This window comes from Oncorhynchus tshawytscha, linkage group LG01, assembly GCF_018296145.1.
Source record: "Oncorhynchus tshawytscha isolate Ot180627B linkage group LG01, Otsh_v2.0, whole genome shotgun sequence".
In the NCBI taxonomy this organism is placed as follows: Eukaryota; Metazoa; Chordata; class Actinopteri; order Salmoniformes; family Salmonidae; genus Oncorhynchus; species Oncorhynchus tshawytscha.
Window position 1 is genome coordinate 61,063,411 of NC_056429.1, and position 18,235 is coordinate 61,081,645.

The window sequence follows — 18,235 nt, forward strand, 5'->3', positions numbered from 1 at the left end:
TTCATTATTGTTTGATAATGTTCCAATGTATCTAATACGCAGTATGTGTATCTTTCTCAACAGCTTTACCCAAGAATCAAGCCCAGACAGAGAAGCCTGGCTTAGACCGGCTCATCCTGAACTGGACACAGTCTGCATCTTAGGCTATGTTTACATAGGCAGCCCAATTCTAATATTTTTTTCCACTAATAGGTCTTTTGACCAATCACATCAGATCTTTTCACATCAGAACTTTTTCAGAGCTGATCTGATTGGTCAAAAGACCAAATGGTGAAGAAAAGAAATGCCTGTCTAAATGCAACCTAATTGGTCCACAGTAGCTTTCTCTCCTCTCCTCGTCTTTCTCTGCTTCATCTGCTCTGACCTGTCATGTCACGATGGGTACTAGTAATATGTTAGAAGGTTCCAGGGTCATTTTGATCTCACTTTGCCAGCTCTTTCACATCAGTGAGGATGGATGAAATGAGGCAAGGGAAGGGAGCCAGTCGAGACAACAATTGATATGGAGATCCATGCAGGCTTTTACAGGACTTTACAAGGACAGGCCAACAATCACATGAAGAAGCGTTGAAAGACCAAATCACTTGAAGGATTTTAAACTGACATATGAACACTACTTGTCAGGCGGGCCTATAACCACTGACTCTATGGCTCGACTGTGGCACTTTTATATACCAGCAGAAGAGGTTTTCCACGTGTATTTTTCAGACCACTATGTGTGTATAAGGCACTAAAGGCATTATGTTTCTCTACATGTTCGTCATATTATTTTCAGATCAGATTTAAGTATAAATGTATAAAGTATAAATGGAACAAACAGTATTTTTATGTAGAAAGGTGATTTTTACACTTCTAAATAGTCTTTCAAACTGTGTTTTCTTCTGGGTTATTGTTTAATTTTAACCCTGTTAGAAAGAGCTGGAGCTGAAGAGAGTATTAGGTGAGTGAATGAATGAGTGTAATGTTTGGTGATGCGTGACATTCTGTCTGAACAGTTATTCTGTTACCTCGACAATCCCTGTGGGGGCTCGGTCTGCTTGTCATTTCCTGTTTTTAGTGGCCGTGTCCCTCTGTGTAACTAAAATGTTTAACCCATGTTTCAGCATTGACCCTACTGTATTGGCAAGAGTTAATGTGTGTGTGTGTGGCGCTATTACCACTGTTCAGCTTATCAAATTGGGGGGGGGGAATGTATAATGCTAATGGTTGGCAAAATGTAGCCTATGCCACTGTTGATTTAGCAATTGCTATTGACTCTTGTTCTTTTATGATGCCAATATAGCCTGTGATATGATTTCTATGTGAGCAGATTATTAGCATCGCTCATTATGTTTCTCCACACTGGCTTTATGGTCGAGATATAACTAACCTAATTGTACTGCGGTTGTGCTATTGTCACAATGAGCATTCCTCTGAAACTAACTCACTTGTCGAATCCATGTTTTCTGTTGCTGAAATGATGTCCACACAATTCATTTGGACCATTTAGCCATGTAGAAAGGATGAGACTAAACTTCAAGAGACATTTTTACACCTGTTATACCTGTGTAGCTTTTGATTGAAGAGTAAGAGATGGCAAATGATTCATGGTTTCAATGGCAGACAAGGACGTCTTTCCTTCAAATCTCTCAAGCAGGTTTAATTGAATGAAAACTCGGTTAATCTGCTCATTCATAGTAAGGAATTCTGAATCAACTCGCCTCCACCCTTCCCACTGTCTTACTCAACAGATGTATTTATTTTTGTTACCTTATTATCATTTGTTTTTGTCTCGTCAAAACTATAACCTCACGTGGAGAATTGTAAACATTTACAATAAAAATACTTTGCAAATTAATGGCTGTGACTGTGTCTTCTAGACCTGGGGCCATATGTATCAAGCGTCTCAGAGTAGGAGTGCTGTTTAGGATACATTTAGTATTTTAGATTTTAGATCACCATGAACAAGATTACATGGACAGGGGGGCTGATCCTAGATCAGCACTGCTACTCTGAGATGCTCGATGCATATGGTCTCAAAGGTGTGTGCTACCATTAGAATGATTCTATCCTCTTTTTGTGAGATGAAATAGTGCTCTGCATTCTTAAAAATATGTAAGTATCTTAATCGCCTCTGAATTTGTTTCAGGTAAGTCTATTGTTATAGAAGTTTGCTTGAGATATGAAGCATTGAAATACACATGAAGCAGTGGACTACATAAACTTCAGAATACACAGAGGAACACAATACACAGAGGAACACGATACACAGAGGAACACAATACACAGAGGAACACTGAGCTCGTGCAGTCTGTTATATACTGAACAGAAATAAACATACAATAATTTCAAACATTTTACTGAGTTACAGTTCATTTAAGGAAATCAGTCAATGGAAATAAATTCATTCGGCACTAATCTATGGATTTCACATGACTGAGCAGGGGTGTCGCCACGGGTGGCATGCTCACTAACAGGGATGTAAACAAATTAGTGCACAACGTTTGAGCGAAATAAGCTTTTTGTCCGTATGGAATATTTCTGGGATCTTTTATATTAGCTTATTAAACATGGGACTAACACTACATACTGCATTTCTATTTTTGGTCAGTTAAGTTTTTCAGAAAATCAAAAATAACAATCTGCCTTTGTCTAGAATACCTCCTCACTGGTAACAATTAAGCCAGCAGAGCCTGCGCAATGAAAAAGAACAAGACTGGTACTAATACATTTCTGCACCTTACCCTTTCACCCTACCCTTTCTATTATTATTATCATTATATATACCAGTCCTCCCAGATCAGTAACCCCAAAAGACGTAGGTACTAGGGACTGAAATGGAACTGGGCCTGGGTTTGTCATTTCGAGGGACTTCACTCTCTGTTAAGCTGCTGCCACCTGCTGGAGAGAACGAGACCACCTGAATGAGACATGAGTCCCCCTAAAATCGAACAAAGTCAAGCGTTCAGGTGTCCCAACTTTTCTTTCTACATAAAACGGTAATTTTGTCAGCAAGACTCATCAATTCATTCAGGATACTAGACCGAATGACAATCGATGAATGTCAGTAATACTAGGCTCATACATAAAGCATCCTCCAATCAGGCTGCATAGGCATATTTTTCCTCCTGAGTTAGCTTTAATGGCGAGACGCTGAAAAAAAATATAGACCAAATATATGTGCTGTCTTAGTAAAACAATTTCCACCGCCATTTTTGGATTTTCAATTTGGGATGTTGAACTTCCTTGCGTATGTATGAACCGGTCCATGGGGGATATGGGTGTATTACCAGGAATGCACATCAATCCTAGACGATGGGACGATTATGAGATAAGAGTTTAATCGGTATGCCGCAAAGCCGGGAGAAGTTGAATATTGGGACTGGGACATGAAAAGGTGGATTTCGAAAGAGGAGGTAGAAGGGTTCGTGGAGAATTAGGAAAGCAGAAGTTGAATTTGATGAAAATTACGATAAAAAGGGAGATGGTGTGTCGAAGAAGACTGTGTCAAGTACAGACAGATTGAGATGTCCGCCAGACCGAGCTCTGGATGTGAAAATAAAGTGAATGAGGGAGATTTAATTACACGTTGGATAGTGTATCAATACTACCAATCACTACAAAGATATATGCGTCTTCCTAATTTAGTTGCCGGAGTGACTTTTAAACAGTTACAGTTTAATGGCAGTGATAAGAGAAAACGGAGAATGGATCAACAACATTGTCATTACTCCACAATACTAACCTAATTGACAGATTGATAAAATGGAAGCCTGTACAGAATAAAAATATTCCAAAACATACATCCTGTTTGCAACAAGGCACTAAAGTAATACTGCAAAAAATGTGCAAAGCAATTCACTTTTTGTCCTGATTAAGTGTTATATTTGGGGCAAATCCTATATAACACATTACTGAGTACCACTCTTCATACTTTCAAGAATAGTGGTGGCTGCATATTGTTGTGGGTATGCTTGTAATTGTTAAGGACTGAGGAGTTTTTCAGGATAAAAAGAAACAGAATGTAGCTAACCACAGGCAAAATACTAGAGGAAAACCTGGTTCAGTCTGCTTTCAACCAGACACTAGTAGAGGAATTCACCTTTCAGCAGGACGAAAACATTGAACAAAAGGCTAAATCTACACTGGAGTTGCTTACCAAGAAGACAGTGAATGTTTGTCAGTGGCCAAGTTACACTAAATCTACTTGAAAATCTATGTCAAGACCTGAAAATGGTTGTCTAGCAATGAACAACATACAATTTGACAGAGCATTGAAGAATTTAGAAAATAATAATTTGCAAATGTTGCACAATCCAGTTGTGGAAAACTCTTAGAAACATACCCAGAAAGACTCACAGCTGTAATCGCTGCCAAAGGTGCTTCTACAAAGTATTGACTCAGGGGTGTGAATATTTATATAAATGAGATATTTCTGTATTTCATGGTCAATAAATTAACAAACATGTCTAAAAACATGTTTTCACTTTGAGGTATTGTGTGTAGATGGGTAAGAAAAAAACAATTTAAGCAATTTTGAGTTCAGGCTGTAGCAACAAAATGTGGAATAGGTCAAGGGGTATGAATACTTTCTGAAGGCACAGTATATAGACAATTTCACGGTACCAGAGTAACGCTGAGACTCACGTCATGGGTCCTTGATCTGTACTAAACAGAGATGCATAATTATGAATGCTCTTCTCTTCATGGTGATGTGTCCTGAATAGGTACACAAATGTAGAACAATTTAATATCCTCCTTTTGCATGTTTAGGTATTACTCTACACACTGGCTATTATTGTAATTACGGGACCAAATCTGTACCAATCATAGACATCTAGGTTTCAAGTTTGGACATCACAGCAAAGTACATTAGAGTTCAGTAGAGTACAGTAAAATAGAGTAGAATATTTTATTTAATCTTTATTTTGACAAGTAGTCATGCTGAGACCAAGGTCTCTTTTACAGTACAGAACAGTAGAGAAAAGTACAGTAATGCACAGTAGAGTACAGTAGAGTAAAGAGTATAGTTCAGTACAGACGAGTAGAGTATATTACATTATACTGCACTCTACTCATGTGTGCTCTAGTCTTCTGTACTTAACTATACTCTACTTTTTACTGAATTGTACTCTACTGTACTGTACTGTAACTGTGGTTTGTGACTATCTGTGGTTTGTGAATACCTGTTGCGTCCAATTCAGTTGCAGTCATTCTGTTACAGATTTTTCGGTCACTCTGTTACCAATTTTGTACCAGAATGACACATTTGAATCACTTAATAATTCATAAACAAAATTGTTATCAGTAAAAACACGAACTAATTCGATGGTCTATCGATCTTTACTTTTGTGAAATCCTCCCTCATGAGGGACATAAATTAGAGAATATCTTGAAGATATGTGAGTTTTTGGTAACAAGACACTACGCAATATTTCTTAAACTTACAGAAGGCAAATAATTGATGTAAAATTAAATATAAATGTTGATATTAGTTGGCAGGGGCCTTTACTTCAAAATGTTTTGAGGCATTTCTAATACCCAAAATATAGACTATTCGCTTTCATTTGACACAAAATTTGATATGCTCCTATAAACTTCACATTGGTGCTCATGGGTCCTTTTACATGGAAATCACCATAAAATAAACATCGATTAGTGGCTAACACAAAAATATTGCATTTATTTACATTCAGATAAAAATACTCCAGTATTCAAATCCTTTTTTACAATCAGCACAAGTTTTCTCTGACATAGTGGAATAATAACGATGGGAATATTCATGAGTTAGTGAATGTTTTTCATGTAAACTTTTCAATGTTATCAGAACAAATCAAATCGAATTGTATTGGTCACATACACATGGTTAGCAGATGTTATTGTGAGTGTAGCAAAATGCTTGTGCTTCTAGTTCAGACAGTGTAGTAATATCTAACAGTAATCAAACAATTCTCCAACACAACCTAATACACACAAATCTATGTAAAGGGATGGAATAAGAATATATACATATAAATATATGGAGGAGCGATGACCGAGCGGCATAGGCAAAATGCAATTCATGGTATAAAATACCCTATATACATATGAGATGAGTAATGCAAGATGTGTAAACATTATTAAAGTGACTTATTTATTTATTAAAGTGGCCAATGATTTCAAGTCTGTATGTAGGCAGCAGCTTCTACTGTGCTAGTGATGGCTGTTTAACAGTCTGATGGCCTTGAGATAGAAGCTGTTTTTCAATCTCTCGGTCCCAGCTTTTATGCACCTGTACTGACCTCGCCTTCTGGATGGCAGCGGGGTGAACAGGCAGTGGCTCGGGTGGTTGTTGTCCTTGATGATCTTTTTGGCCTTTCTGACATTGGGTGCTGTAGGTGTCCTGGACGGCAGCACTCCACCAATCAATCAGGCCTTCATGGTAGAATGGCCAGACGGTAGCCACTCCTCAGTAAAAGGCACATGACAGCCCGCTTGGAGTTTGCCAAAAGGCACCTAAGGACTCTCAGACAATGAGAAACAAGATTCTCTGGTCTGATGAAACCAAGATTGAACTATTTGGCCTGAATTCGAAGCATCACGTCTGGAGGAAACCTGGCACCATCCCTACGATGAAGCATGGTGGTGGCAACATCATGCTGTGGAGATGTTTTTCAGCGGCAAGGACTGGGAGACTAGTTAGAATCGCGGGGAAAGATGAACGGAGCAAAGTACAGAGAGAGCATTGATGAAAACCTGTTCCAGAGTGCTCAGGACTGGGGCGAAGGTTCACCCAACTACAGGAAAACAACCCTAAGCACACAGCCAAGACAACGCAGGAGTTGCTTCGGGACAAGTCTCTGAATGGCCTTGAGTGGCCGAGCCAGAGCCTGGATTTGAACCCGATCGAAATCTCTGGAGAGACCTGAAAATAGCTTTGCCATGACACTCCCCATCCAACCTGACAGAGCTTGAGAGGCTCTTCAGAGAAGAATGTGAGAAACTCCCTAAATACATGTATGCCAAGTAGACTCGAGGCTGTAATTGCTGCCAAAGGTGATTCAACAAAGTACTGAGTAAAGGGTCTGAATACTTATGTAAATGTGATAATTCAGTGTTATTGACTTTCAGAACATTTGATAAAATAAAACATTTGCTTTATCATCATGGGGTTTTGTGTGTAGATTGATGAGGAATTAAAACTAAAACAATCTATTTTAGAATATTACTAACATAACAAAATCTGTAAAAAGAAATGGGGTCTGAATAGTTTCCGAATGCATTGTATAATATGGCCACTGCACCACCCTCGATCGCAAGGTACTACAGAGGGTGGTGTGGATGGTCCAGTATGTCACTGGGGGCGAGCTCCATGCCATCCAGGACCTCTATACCAGACGGTGTCAAAGATCCCAGCCACCTAAGCCATAGACTGTTCACTCTGCTACCGTACAGCAAGGGGAACCAGTGTAAAGTCTGGGACTAAAAGCCACCTGAACAGCTTCTAACCCCAAGCCATAAGACTACCGAACAGTTCATGAAATGGCTACCCGGACTATTTGCATTGACCCTTTTTTGCACTAACTCTCTTACACCGACTTTATGCACACTCACTGGAATGACACAGTCCATTGAAACTCAATAAAATAAGACTGCGGGAGGCCGTTCAAACTGACATTCAAACTGACATACTCCATATTTAGTTCATGGTTGAAAAATAAATAAAATACAGCTGCATTTTTAAGTCCGCTTTATACAATTTGATTTCATGTGACGTCAACAAAAGCACAATTTCTCAGTCAAAAATATGTGATAAGTGTGGGAGCAGCATATGTGTTTTCTCATGAACTTGAAGTCCATTTGATGTGATATATTCCATCCCACACTGGGAGCAGTGGTAAGGCATCTCCCCTGTGTTTATTACCTCATGGTCTTTCAGGTTCCCTAACTGGGTAAATATAATTCCACACTAACAATGTTTTCATCCAATATTTTTATGCGAATAAAGTCATGCCGTATAAAAACAAATTCAAAACAAATGTGATAGAAACAGGGAGTGTTGGTACAATTTCATAAATGCCGATGGACAACTTGTTCGTTCAACTTGGTGGGATTTTTTGTGTCTGTAAAATGAACTACGGAACAATTCTGGTGAAAACACTTTTATGCACAAATATTGATAGAATAACCATCATGTCGAAGCAAAGTTGCAGTGACATGATGATATGTTGTGCGGTCCTCCCATCACGACTTCAAAAAGCATGCAATTTATTAGTCTACACATGAAATAAGTTATGACTGAATTCCCATGGTGGTGAAAGTGCACGGTGATGAGCTTGATTCTGATTTTATGTGCACTATGTCATCACGTATAGCTTTTTATTTTCAACAAGTCAGTTTGATGGAAATGCACCTCTGTTGGGGAAAATCTGAAATCTGAAAATGTGAAATCTGTCACAAATTGGATAGAAACCTAGCTACTGGGAGCATTGATACATTTTCTCTCTAGTGTGGTTTATTTTATGTGATTGCGGTTGCTTTAAACAGGTACATTTCAATCCACAGGAGGAGCAGTTGAAATAGGTTTCTCGCTTGTGTGTCTTTGCTCATGTTGTTTCAGTTTCCCTAACTTGTTAAAACTCTTTTCACAATGAAAACAGTGGAATGGCTTCTCTACTGAGTGTATCCGTTCATGTTTTTTCAGGTTACTTGATGTGGAGAAGTGATTTCCACACTGGGAACAATGGTAAGGCTTTTCTCCTGTGTGTGTCCTCTTATGTGACTTCAGGTACCCTGCTTGGGTAAAACCCTTTCCACACTGAGAGCAATGGAAAGGCTTCTCTCCTGTGTGTATTCTCTTATGATCTTTTAGGTTCCCTAACTGGGTAAAACTCTTTCCACACTGGGAGCATTGGTAGGGCTTCTCTCCTGAGTGTATTCTGTCGTGTTTTTTCAGGCTCCCTAACCGGGTAAAACTCTTGCCACACTGGGAGCATTGGTAGGGTTTCTCTCCTGAGTGTATTCTTTTATGTTCTTCCAGATGCCCTAACCGGGTAAAACTATTTCCACATTGGGAGCATTGGTAGGGCTTTTCACATGAGTGTATTCTTTTATGTTCTTCTAGATGCTCTAACCAGCTAAAACTCTTTACACACTCAGCACATTGATAGGGCTTCTCTCCTGTGTGTATTCTCTCATGTTTTTTCAGGCTCCCTAACCGGGTAAAACTCTTTCCACACTGGGAGCATTGGAAAGGCTTCTCTCCTGAGTGCGTTCTCTCGTGTGATTTCAGGGACCCTGATGAGGAAAATCTCTTTTCACATTGGGAGCAGTGGTAAGGCTTCTCCCCTGTGTGCATTCTCTTATGCTCTTTCAGGTGCCCTAACTGGATAAATCTCTTTCCACACTGAAAGCAGTGATGTGGTCTTGCTGGTTTGGACGTCTCTGGGTCTGGTTCCTCTGAGGGACTCGTTCCACTTTCAGAGTAAGAGCCTGGTCTCTCCCCTGCCAAAGTAAAACAGAGTATTTAGTTAAACAGAGGGTCATTCCATGTCATTTCAGCAAGCCATGTCGCCCACCATCTCAGATTGTTCTGAAATAGTTTCTGTGGTTAGAAACAGATAAGTTTAGCATTCTTGAAACATATTTTTTTTTAAATATAATTTGATCTCTGAGAAATGAGCCAAAGCTATTGTTATTTCACCCAAAGTTGCAAAGAAAATGTGATGATCCATTTAATAAACACAAGAGACAAGCTAAATGGATAAAAGGGTGTGGTGGCAGTAGAAGGAACAGTAGCTTCTAATGTGCAAAACATGGTACTTTCAAACATATTTACGGTAAAGAATACAAGCAACTTCAATGGCTAATTTCTCTGAACAGAGGGAAAAACATCACCAGATTCACAGGGGATACATTACGAAGGTTGAAAAAGCAATACTTCAAGCTGAAGCTCCATACTACTTGTCAGAGATAGAGAACTGATACTGTATACTGGTTGTTGGGGGAGGGCTATTGATCATTTTATTGGATTCCTCATGTCTTACCCATTGTCCAAATCAGATGTTAGGTACTATATTTATTTAATATTATAAGATAAGAATCGCATAAATTAATATGGCCAATTTGTGTGGAATCAATTTGGGTGCAATCAATTAGCTGATCGTGGACTTTAGGAAAAAGCAGAGGGAGCACGCCTCTATCCACATCGACAGAACCGCAGTGGAGAAGGTGGAAAGCTTCAAGTTCCTCGGCGTACACATCACTAACAATCTGAAATGGTCCACCCACACAGACATTGTGGTAAAGAAGGCGCAACAGTGCCTCTTCAAACTCAAGAGGCTGAAGAAATTCAGGTTGGCCCCTAAGACCCTCAGAAACTTTTACAGATGCACAATTGAGAGCATCCTGCCGGGCTGTATCACCGCTAGGTACAGCAACTGCACCGCCCATAACCGCAGGGCTCTCCAGAGGGTGGTACGATCTGCACAACACATCACCGGGGGCACATTGCTTGCCCTCCAGGACACCTACAGCACCCGATGTCACAGGCAAAAAGATCATCAAGGACATCAACCACCCGAGCCACAGTCTGTTCACCCCGCTATCGTGCAGAAGGCGAGGTCAGTACAGGTGCATCAAAGCTGGGACCAAGAGACTGAAAAACAGCTTCTATCTCAAGGCCATCAAAATGTTAAACAGTCATCACTAGCACATTAGAGGCTGCTGCCTATAGGCATAGACTAGAAATCAGTGGCCACTTTAAGGAATGGAACAATAGTCACTTTAATCATGTTTGCATATGGCTTTACTCATCTCATATGTATATACTCTATTCTATTCAACTGTATTTAGTCAATGCCACTCCAACATTGCTTGTCCTAATATTTATATATTTCTTAATGCCATTCTTTTACTTTTAGATTTGTGTGTATTTCGTGAATTGTTAGATACTACTGCACTGTTGGATCTAGGAACACAGGCATTTCGCTACACCCGCAATAACATCTGCTAAATATGTGTATGTGACAAATAACATTTGATTTGATTCCTCAGAGATCATATTATATTTAAACAAAATAAATGGTTTCAGGAATGCTAAACTTGTCTGTTTCTAACTACAGAAATGAATTCAGAACAATCTGGGATGGTGGGGGTCGAAATCCTATTTCTTGTGCTTTTTTTAAGGTGGAATGACTCCAGAGAGACCAGGGTTGTGTAAACGGAAGCAAACAGACTGAAATGTGTGTGTGTGTGTGTGTGGGGGGGGCAACTACCTGATCTTGTCTAATAAGAAATGCTTGTTTTCCTTTTAAGTTGCAAAACGTTTTGCTACGTTGTGCACTAATGAATATGACCCTGAATGAAACATTCATATGATAAACCTGTCTTCCTGTGAGGTTTAATCCAAATCAGATTCCTCAATAATCTGAGGCCAAGTTTTTCACTACGACAAAGACAAACTGCAACAGATGAGAACCAAGTCTGGTGTTGGCTTTATACTAACACGTAGCATGTGTAATATTCTATGAACATTACCCTCGTTTTGGTACATAGAAATTAAACTAGTATGAATAAACAACTATTATATTCATACAGTGTGCAGGAATTCAAATATGATAGCTACCTTTATCATAGAAAGCATAAAGTGCTATTTTGTATGTATTTGATACATTGTTATGTTTTGTTGGTGGTCCCCACTCTTTGTAGCTTTAACAAAATAGTACAGTAAAACGTCAGTAGAATGACCCTTTTAAACCACACATTCAACAACTGCAAAGTTTTTGAGACAGTACTTACTGGTGCTAATCATATCGCCAGTCTCCTCCTCCAATGTGACAGTAATCTCCCCCTCCTTCACTCCAAAAACGTATTCCTCTTCCTTCACTGCGACAGTCATATCATTCTCTTCCTCTTTAACTCCAAAAACGGCATCCTCATTTTTCTTTTCCTCTTTGTCTTCTTTCACATTAACGTCCTCCTCTTTCACTTGGAAAGCTTCGTCCTCTTCTTTCACTGCAACTTCCTTCTCTTCTTCTTTCACTGTAACAGACTCACCCTCTACCTCTTTTTTTTACGGTGACGGCTTCTTCTTCGTTCTCCACTTTCACGATAGTTTCTTTCTCCGTCCAACAGACCTCTTCTTTAGCAGGGGGGTAGTACATTAATGAGCTCATGGTCGATGATGTTAGTTAGCTAGCGACTAGCCTAGTTCTACTTTAACCAGACAGTAAAGTTAGCTGACATACAACAACAATTAAATGGGGCAACTAGTAGATAAGACGGAAATGTTTCAAACACAGTGGCTAATAATCACCGAAAGCGTCTAAAGAGCTCCAATATTTCGGGTATGTTGGCTAGCAAGCTACCGAGATGGTTGACCAGATTTTGTTGTTGTTGAACAATCGTCCCGTCCACTAGATTATACGTCAGACTAGCAGCATCGCCTGAAAGACGCACATTGCCATCTGCTGACTAGAGTGGGTAACGCAGTTGGTAATTTACATGTATTTATTTTCTGACAAAAAGTGTTTCATTAAATACAATTATTATTTGGAAACGTACAAAATGAAGCATGTGTTAATCAGTCCAGAGTTATGGATGCAACGACGAGAAGAGTAAGACAATTCAGACTATTGAGGTGATCCACAGGAATACCCAGCCAGCAGTAGCGGATTATTATTTTTTCCTATATTGTAACGTCTGCTTCCAACTCACACTCTCAAACACGTAGATCCCCTGAACGCAGCTCACTCTCCAGATCCCAATCACCTGAATTCTAATCACCTGTTCACACACCTGTATGTCATTATCACACACTATTTAATTAAAAACTATCCTACACGGGAGGATCTTCTACCTACAGTATACAGTATTTGCCTACTATTTATACACGTTTTTATAAAAAAGGACATCACTTTTTTTTATTTTTAAAAAGGACATCAAATAGCCTAACAATAAGGGAGGAAAAAATGTTGTCTTGTGGATATTTATTGCCACTATTTATTGTTGAACTCAGCCGGTTTTGTCTGGCTAATAACCTACACAAATAGGCTTCAAATGTTTTCACCACGACCTGTGGTCATATCAGACTCATATCAAACATCTCCAATCGAAAATCAAATCAAGAGTCGGCTTTCTATTCCGCAACAAAGCCTCCTTCACTCACGCCGCCAAACTTACCCTAGTAAAACTGACTATCCTACCGATCCTCGACTTCGGCGATGTCATCTACAAAATTGCTTCCAACACTCTACTCAGCAAACTGGATGCAGTTTATCACAGTGCCATCCGTTTTGTCACTAAAGCACCTTATACCACCCACCACTGCGACTTGTATGCTCTAGTCGGCTGGCCCTCGCTACATATTCGTCGCCAGACCCACTGGCTCCAGGTCATCTACAAGTCCATGCTAGGTAAAGCTCCGCCTTATCTCAGTTCACTGGTCATGATGGCAACACCCATCCGTAGCACGCGCTCCAGCAGGTGTATCTCACTGATCATCCCTAAAGCCAACACCTCATTTGGCCACCTTTCGTTCGAGTTCTCTGCTGCCTGTGACTGGAACGAATTGCAAAAATTGCTGAAGTTGGAGACTTTTATCTCCCTCACCAACTTCAAACATCTGCTATCTGAGCAGCTAACCGATCGCTTCAGCTGTACATAGTCTATCGGTAAATAGCCCACCCATTTTTACCTACCTCATCCCCATACTTTTATTTATTTACTTTTCTGCTCTTTTGCACACCAATATCTCTACCTGTACATGACCATCTGATCATTTATCACTCCAGTGTTAATCTGCAAAATTGTAATTATTCGCCTACCTCCTCATTTCTTTTGCACACAATGTATATAGACTCCCCCTTTTTTTCTACTGTGTTATTGACTTGTTAATTGTTTACTCCATGTGTAACTCTGTGTTGTCTGTTCACACTGCTATGCTTTATCTTGGCCAGGTCGCAGTTGCAAATGAGAACTTGTTCTCAACTAGCCTACCTGGTTAAATAAAGGTGAAATAAATCAACTTAAAATAAAAACCTGTAAGGTCCTGTAAGGTCCAGGTTGCGAGTCCGACTATTTGTTGTGCGTTGCACAACATTTTAACTACCCCAGCGATAAAGGACTGTTGATATGCAACCACTCAACTCAAACGCGGGTTCACCATGTATGAACGAAATCGCAAACGGCATTTTTTGTTCAAATCTGCCAATTTATTAGCTGTCCAGTATCCAGACGACCCTACAGCTTCTTATACAGTTTGTCTGTCCATAAGGTGTTGAGGCCGGCAATTAAGGAGAACTGCTGTATTTTAAGCACAACTCCCTTCTGCCCAATTTCCCTGATGTTGCTACGGCAATCAAGCTGTTTTTTTTCCATCCCTGTAACTGTGGCTTCCTTGGAGAGATTGTTTTCTAAGCTAAAACTCATACAGAACTACCATAATAAGCATTAGGCTCTCGGGCTGCGCTTTAAAATACCAGAATATGCTCCACTCTTTGCACTGGCGCTGGCATAGCCTGAACCACAGGCATTTGTTCATTGATAGCCCCTCATACTTTCAATCAGTTTATTTTTTATTTTTCACCTTTTCAGTCACAATCCTGAAGCCCAAGTACATGTGGAAATTAAAAACTTTATGAATGCCTTTTTGGAGGATTACTGTCAATGATTTATGAAATAAATCAAAATAGACATGGATGACAGGAGCACGGCACCCAGAGGTGTCTGGTACACCAGTGAAGTAGACCTATTTTTGAGTAAGCTTTCATACATACAATTTGATTTCATGTGGCACAAACAAAAACACATTCTCAGTCTAAAACACAAGTCAGGACTCAGCCTCTCTAATCGCATGTCATTGCAGGTCCTCTGACTTGGAAAATGTGTTGTGTTTGTATGCTGGTAGAGTTTTTCTTGTATGTATCCTCTCATGCATGTTTAGGGTCCCTAACGACTTAAAATGATTTTTTTACAATGGTAACAGTGGTAAGGCTTCACTCCGCAGGGTATTCTCTCGTGCTCATTCAGGCCACCTAACCAGGTAGAACTCTTTGATTAGTGGGAACAATGGTAGGGCTTTTCTTGTATTTGTGACCTTGTGCATTTTCATCCTCCCTAACCAGGTAAAAGTAATTCCTTACAGTGAGCAGGGGTAAGGCTTCTCTCCAGAGTGTATGCCTTTATGTATTTTCAGGCTCCCTAATGTTGTAAACCTCTTTCTGCACTGAGAGCAGTGGTTGATCTTATCCCCTCCTGTGTGTGTCCTGTCATGTCCATTTAGGGCTCTTAACCGGAAGAAACTATTTCCACACTGGGGACTTTGGAAAGGCTTTTCTCCTTTGTGTATGTCCTATCATGCTCTTTTAGGTTCCATATCTTAGTAAAACTCTTTCCACAGTGGGAGTGTTACGGATACAAGTATCCTGTGTGTGTATCCTGTGTGTGTTTCTTTTCTCTCCTTCTCCCCTCACAGGTGAACATCATCACTCCCCAATCAGTCAACAATCAATCATCAATCAGAAGACACACCTCCTCCGGTTTCCTACCCTATCACAGTTCCTTTCCCTTGGTTTAAAAACCCCATCAGTTGTTTGCTCTGGAGCTCAATCTCTCTGTAAATGCCATGTATGTAGATCTCGGTGTTTCACTCTCTCTTTGTGTCGTAACCTCTCTTTTGTTTGAGCTCCTCCAAATCACTTTGTCATCTCCTGTGAGTATTGTTTTTGGTTATGGTGTTTGTGTTTGATTGCTGGTGGGAAAAGGGGAAACCAAGACAAGTCGCCCATGGGCATACACTACCCGTAGGTAGACTTTGTTAAAAACACTAGTCAGAACTGGGCGGACCACCCACTGTATTTTTGGTTAGTTAGTTAGCTGTTGTTAAAATAGGCTAGTCTAGCTTAGGGGTGTTTTGGATGCTTATTGTTTCTTTCCTTGGGTCATTTTGTTATTTTGTTAGTTTGTTCAGTGTTTCGTTCTTTATCAAAGAGGAATGTACTCATACCACCATAAAACCCACCATAAAAGGACCAAGCAGCGTGGCCAGGAGGACCAGACTTCATGGAAATTGGAAGAGATTCTGGATGGAGCAGGATCCTGGACGCAGGCGGGGGAGTATCGCCATCCGAAAGAAGAAATAGAGGCAGAGAAAGTGGAACGGTAATATTACGAGGAGAATTACAAACGAGGCAAGCACGAGAGGCAGCCCCAATAAAAAATTGGGGGAAGCACACTAGGAGATTGGCTGAGTCAGGTTGGAGACATGAGCCAACTTCTCGTGCTTACCGCGGGGAGCGTGTGACTGGTCAGGCACCGTGTTATGCAGAAATGCGCATTCATAGCCCGGTGCGCTCTATTCCAGCTCCTCGTATTTGCCGGGCTAGAATGGGCATCCAGCCAGAAAGCATTGAGCCAGGTCTACATTCCAGATCTCCAATGTGTCTCCACGGCCCAGTGTATCCTGTGCCTCCTGCCCGCACTCGCCCTGAGGTGCGTGTCCCCAGCCCGGTACCACCAGTGCTGGCACCACGCACCAGGCCTCCAGTGCACTTCCAAAGTCCAGTAAGTCCTGTGCCTCCTCCCCGCACTCGCCCTGAGGTGCGTGTCCCCAGCCCGGTACCACCAGTGCCGGCACCACACACCAGGCCTCCAGTGCGACTCGGCAGTCCAGAGCTTCCGGCGACAGTACCCAGTCCAGAGCTTCCGGTGACAGTACCCAGTCCAGAGCTTCCGGCGACGGGCCACAGTCCGGAACCTCCAATGAGGGGCCACAGTCCGGAGCCTCCAGCGACGGTCCCCGGCCCGAGGCCTTCAGCGACGGCCCCCTGCCTGGGGTCTCCAGCGATGGTCCCCGGCCTGGGGCCTCCAGCGACGGTACCTGGTCCGGGGCCTCCGGCGATGATCCATGGTCCAGATCTACAAAGGCGGAGGGATCAGTGTAAAGAGGGGGGGCGGCGTCCAGAACCAGAGCTGCCACCAAGGGTAGATGCCCATGCCCATCCTCACCCCCCCTATAAGTTCAGGTTTGCGGTCGGGAGTCCGCACATTTGGGGGGGCGGGGGGGGTGAGTACTGTCACGCCCTGACCTTAGTTATCTGTTTTCTTTATTATTTTGGTTAGGTCAGGGTGTGAGTATGCTAGTTTGTATTGTCTAGGGTTTTTGTTTATTTACAAGTTAGTCGAGGTAATTTGTAAAGTGATAATAAACAGCGAGTAGCAGCAGTGTAAAAACAAAGCGGGGGCGGGTCAATGTAAATAGTCCTGGTGGCCATTTGATTAGATGTTCAGCAGGCTTATGGCTTGGGGGTAGAAGCTGTCACGGAGCCTTTTGGACCTAGACTTTGTGCTCCGGTACCGCTTGCCATATGGTAGCAGAGAGAACAGATGCCAGATGCCGAGCAGTTGCCATACCAGGCGGTGATGCAACCAGTCAGGATGCTCTCGATGGTGCAGCTGTATAACCTTTTGAGTATCTGGGGACCCATGCCAAATCTTTTCAGTCTCCTGAAGGGGGAAAAGGTGTTGTCGTGCTCTCTTCACAACTGTCTTGGTTTGTTTGGACCATGATTGTTCGTCGTTGATTTGCACACCAAGGAAATTGAAACTCTCGATCTTCTCCACTTCAGCCCTGTCGATGTCAATGGGGGCCTGTTTGGCCCTCCCTTTCCTATAGTCCACAATCAGCTATTTTGTCCTGCTCACATTGAGGGAGAGATTATTGTCCTGGCACCACACTGCCAGGTCTCTGACCTCACTATAGGCTGTCTCATCATTTTCGGGGATCAGGCCTACCGTTGTTCTGTTGTCAGCAAACTTAATGATGGTGTTCGAGTCGAGCTTGGCCACACAGTCGTGGGTGAACTGGGGACTAAGAACACACCACTGAGGGGCCCCAGTGTTGAGGATCAGCGAGGCAGATGTGTTGTTGTTTTTAGTTGGTGTGGAGCAGTAACAGAGTCAGAGGATCAGGTGCAAAAATAGGTGATATTTATTTATCACTGTGCATGTGATGAGAACTGGATTTAGCACAAATCTGTATTATTTACAAATTATATGTGGAAGAAATTTACATGAAAACCAATAAAGTAACTTGGCCAATAACAAAATATCTAAGGCAAAATGCCCATAAACACACATCTGAGTATATGGCAAAGCTATAGTAACATCCTGTTATCTAGACAAGCAGCTCTCCAAGAATGAGCACGGGCATCCGTAAAGGAGCTTCCCTAACCTGCAATAAATCATTCATACATTTAAAAGGCCAATCTACGAATCA

General features: G+C 41.4%; 2 protein-coding genes across 3 annotated transcripts in view; one reads left to right on the forward strand and one right to left on the reverse strand.

The window, feature by feature from the left end:
* The window catches only part of LOC112254456 (apoptosis-stimulating of p53 protein 2), a 59,683-nt gene extending 57,846 nt beyond the window's left edge, over window positions 1-1,837 (forward strand). For both annotated transcript variants that reach the window (XM_024427072.2, XM_024427081.2), the window contains one exon: window positions 64-1,837. In XM_024427072.2, coding sequence (XP_024282840.1) covers window positions 64-105 — 42 coding nt within the window. In that variant the 3' untranslated portion in view covers window positions 106-1,837. The remainder of the gene's footprint in view (window positions 1-63) is intronic.
* A 5,175-nt stretch (window positions 1,838-7,012) lies between these two features.
* Window positions 7,013-12,359, reverse strand: LOC112254466 (zinc finger protein 239-like). The gene is made up of 2 exons (XM_024427095.2): window positions 11,758-12,359; window positions 7,013-9,462 (listed from the first exon to the last, which is right to left on the reverse strand). Exons 1-2 carry the CDS (start codon window positions 11,855-11,857, stop codon window positions 8,513-8,515), a joined length of 1,050 nt encoding a protein of 349 aa, XP_024282863.1. The 5' UTR covers window positions 11,858-12,359; the 3' UTR covers window positions 7,013-8,512.
* Window positions 12,360-18,235: the final 5,876 nt, after the last annotated feature.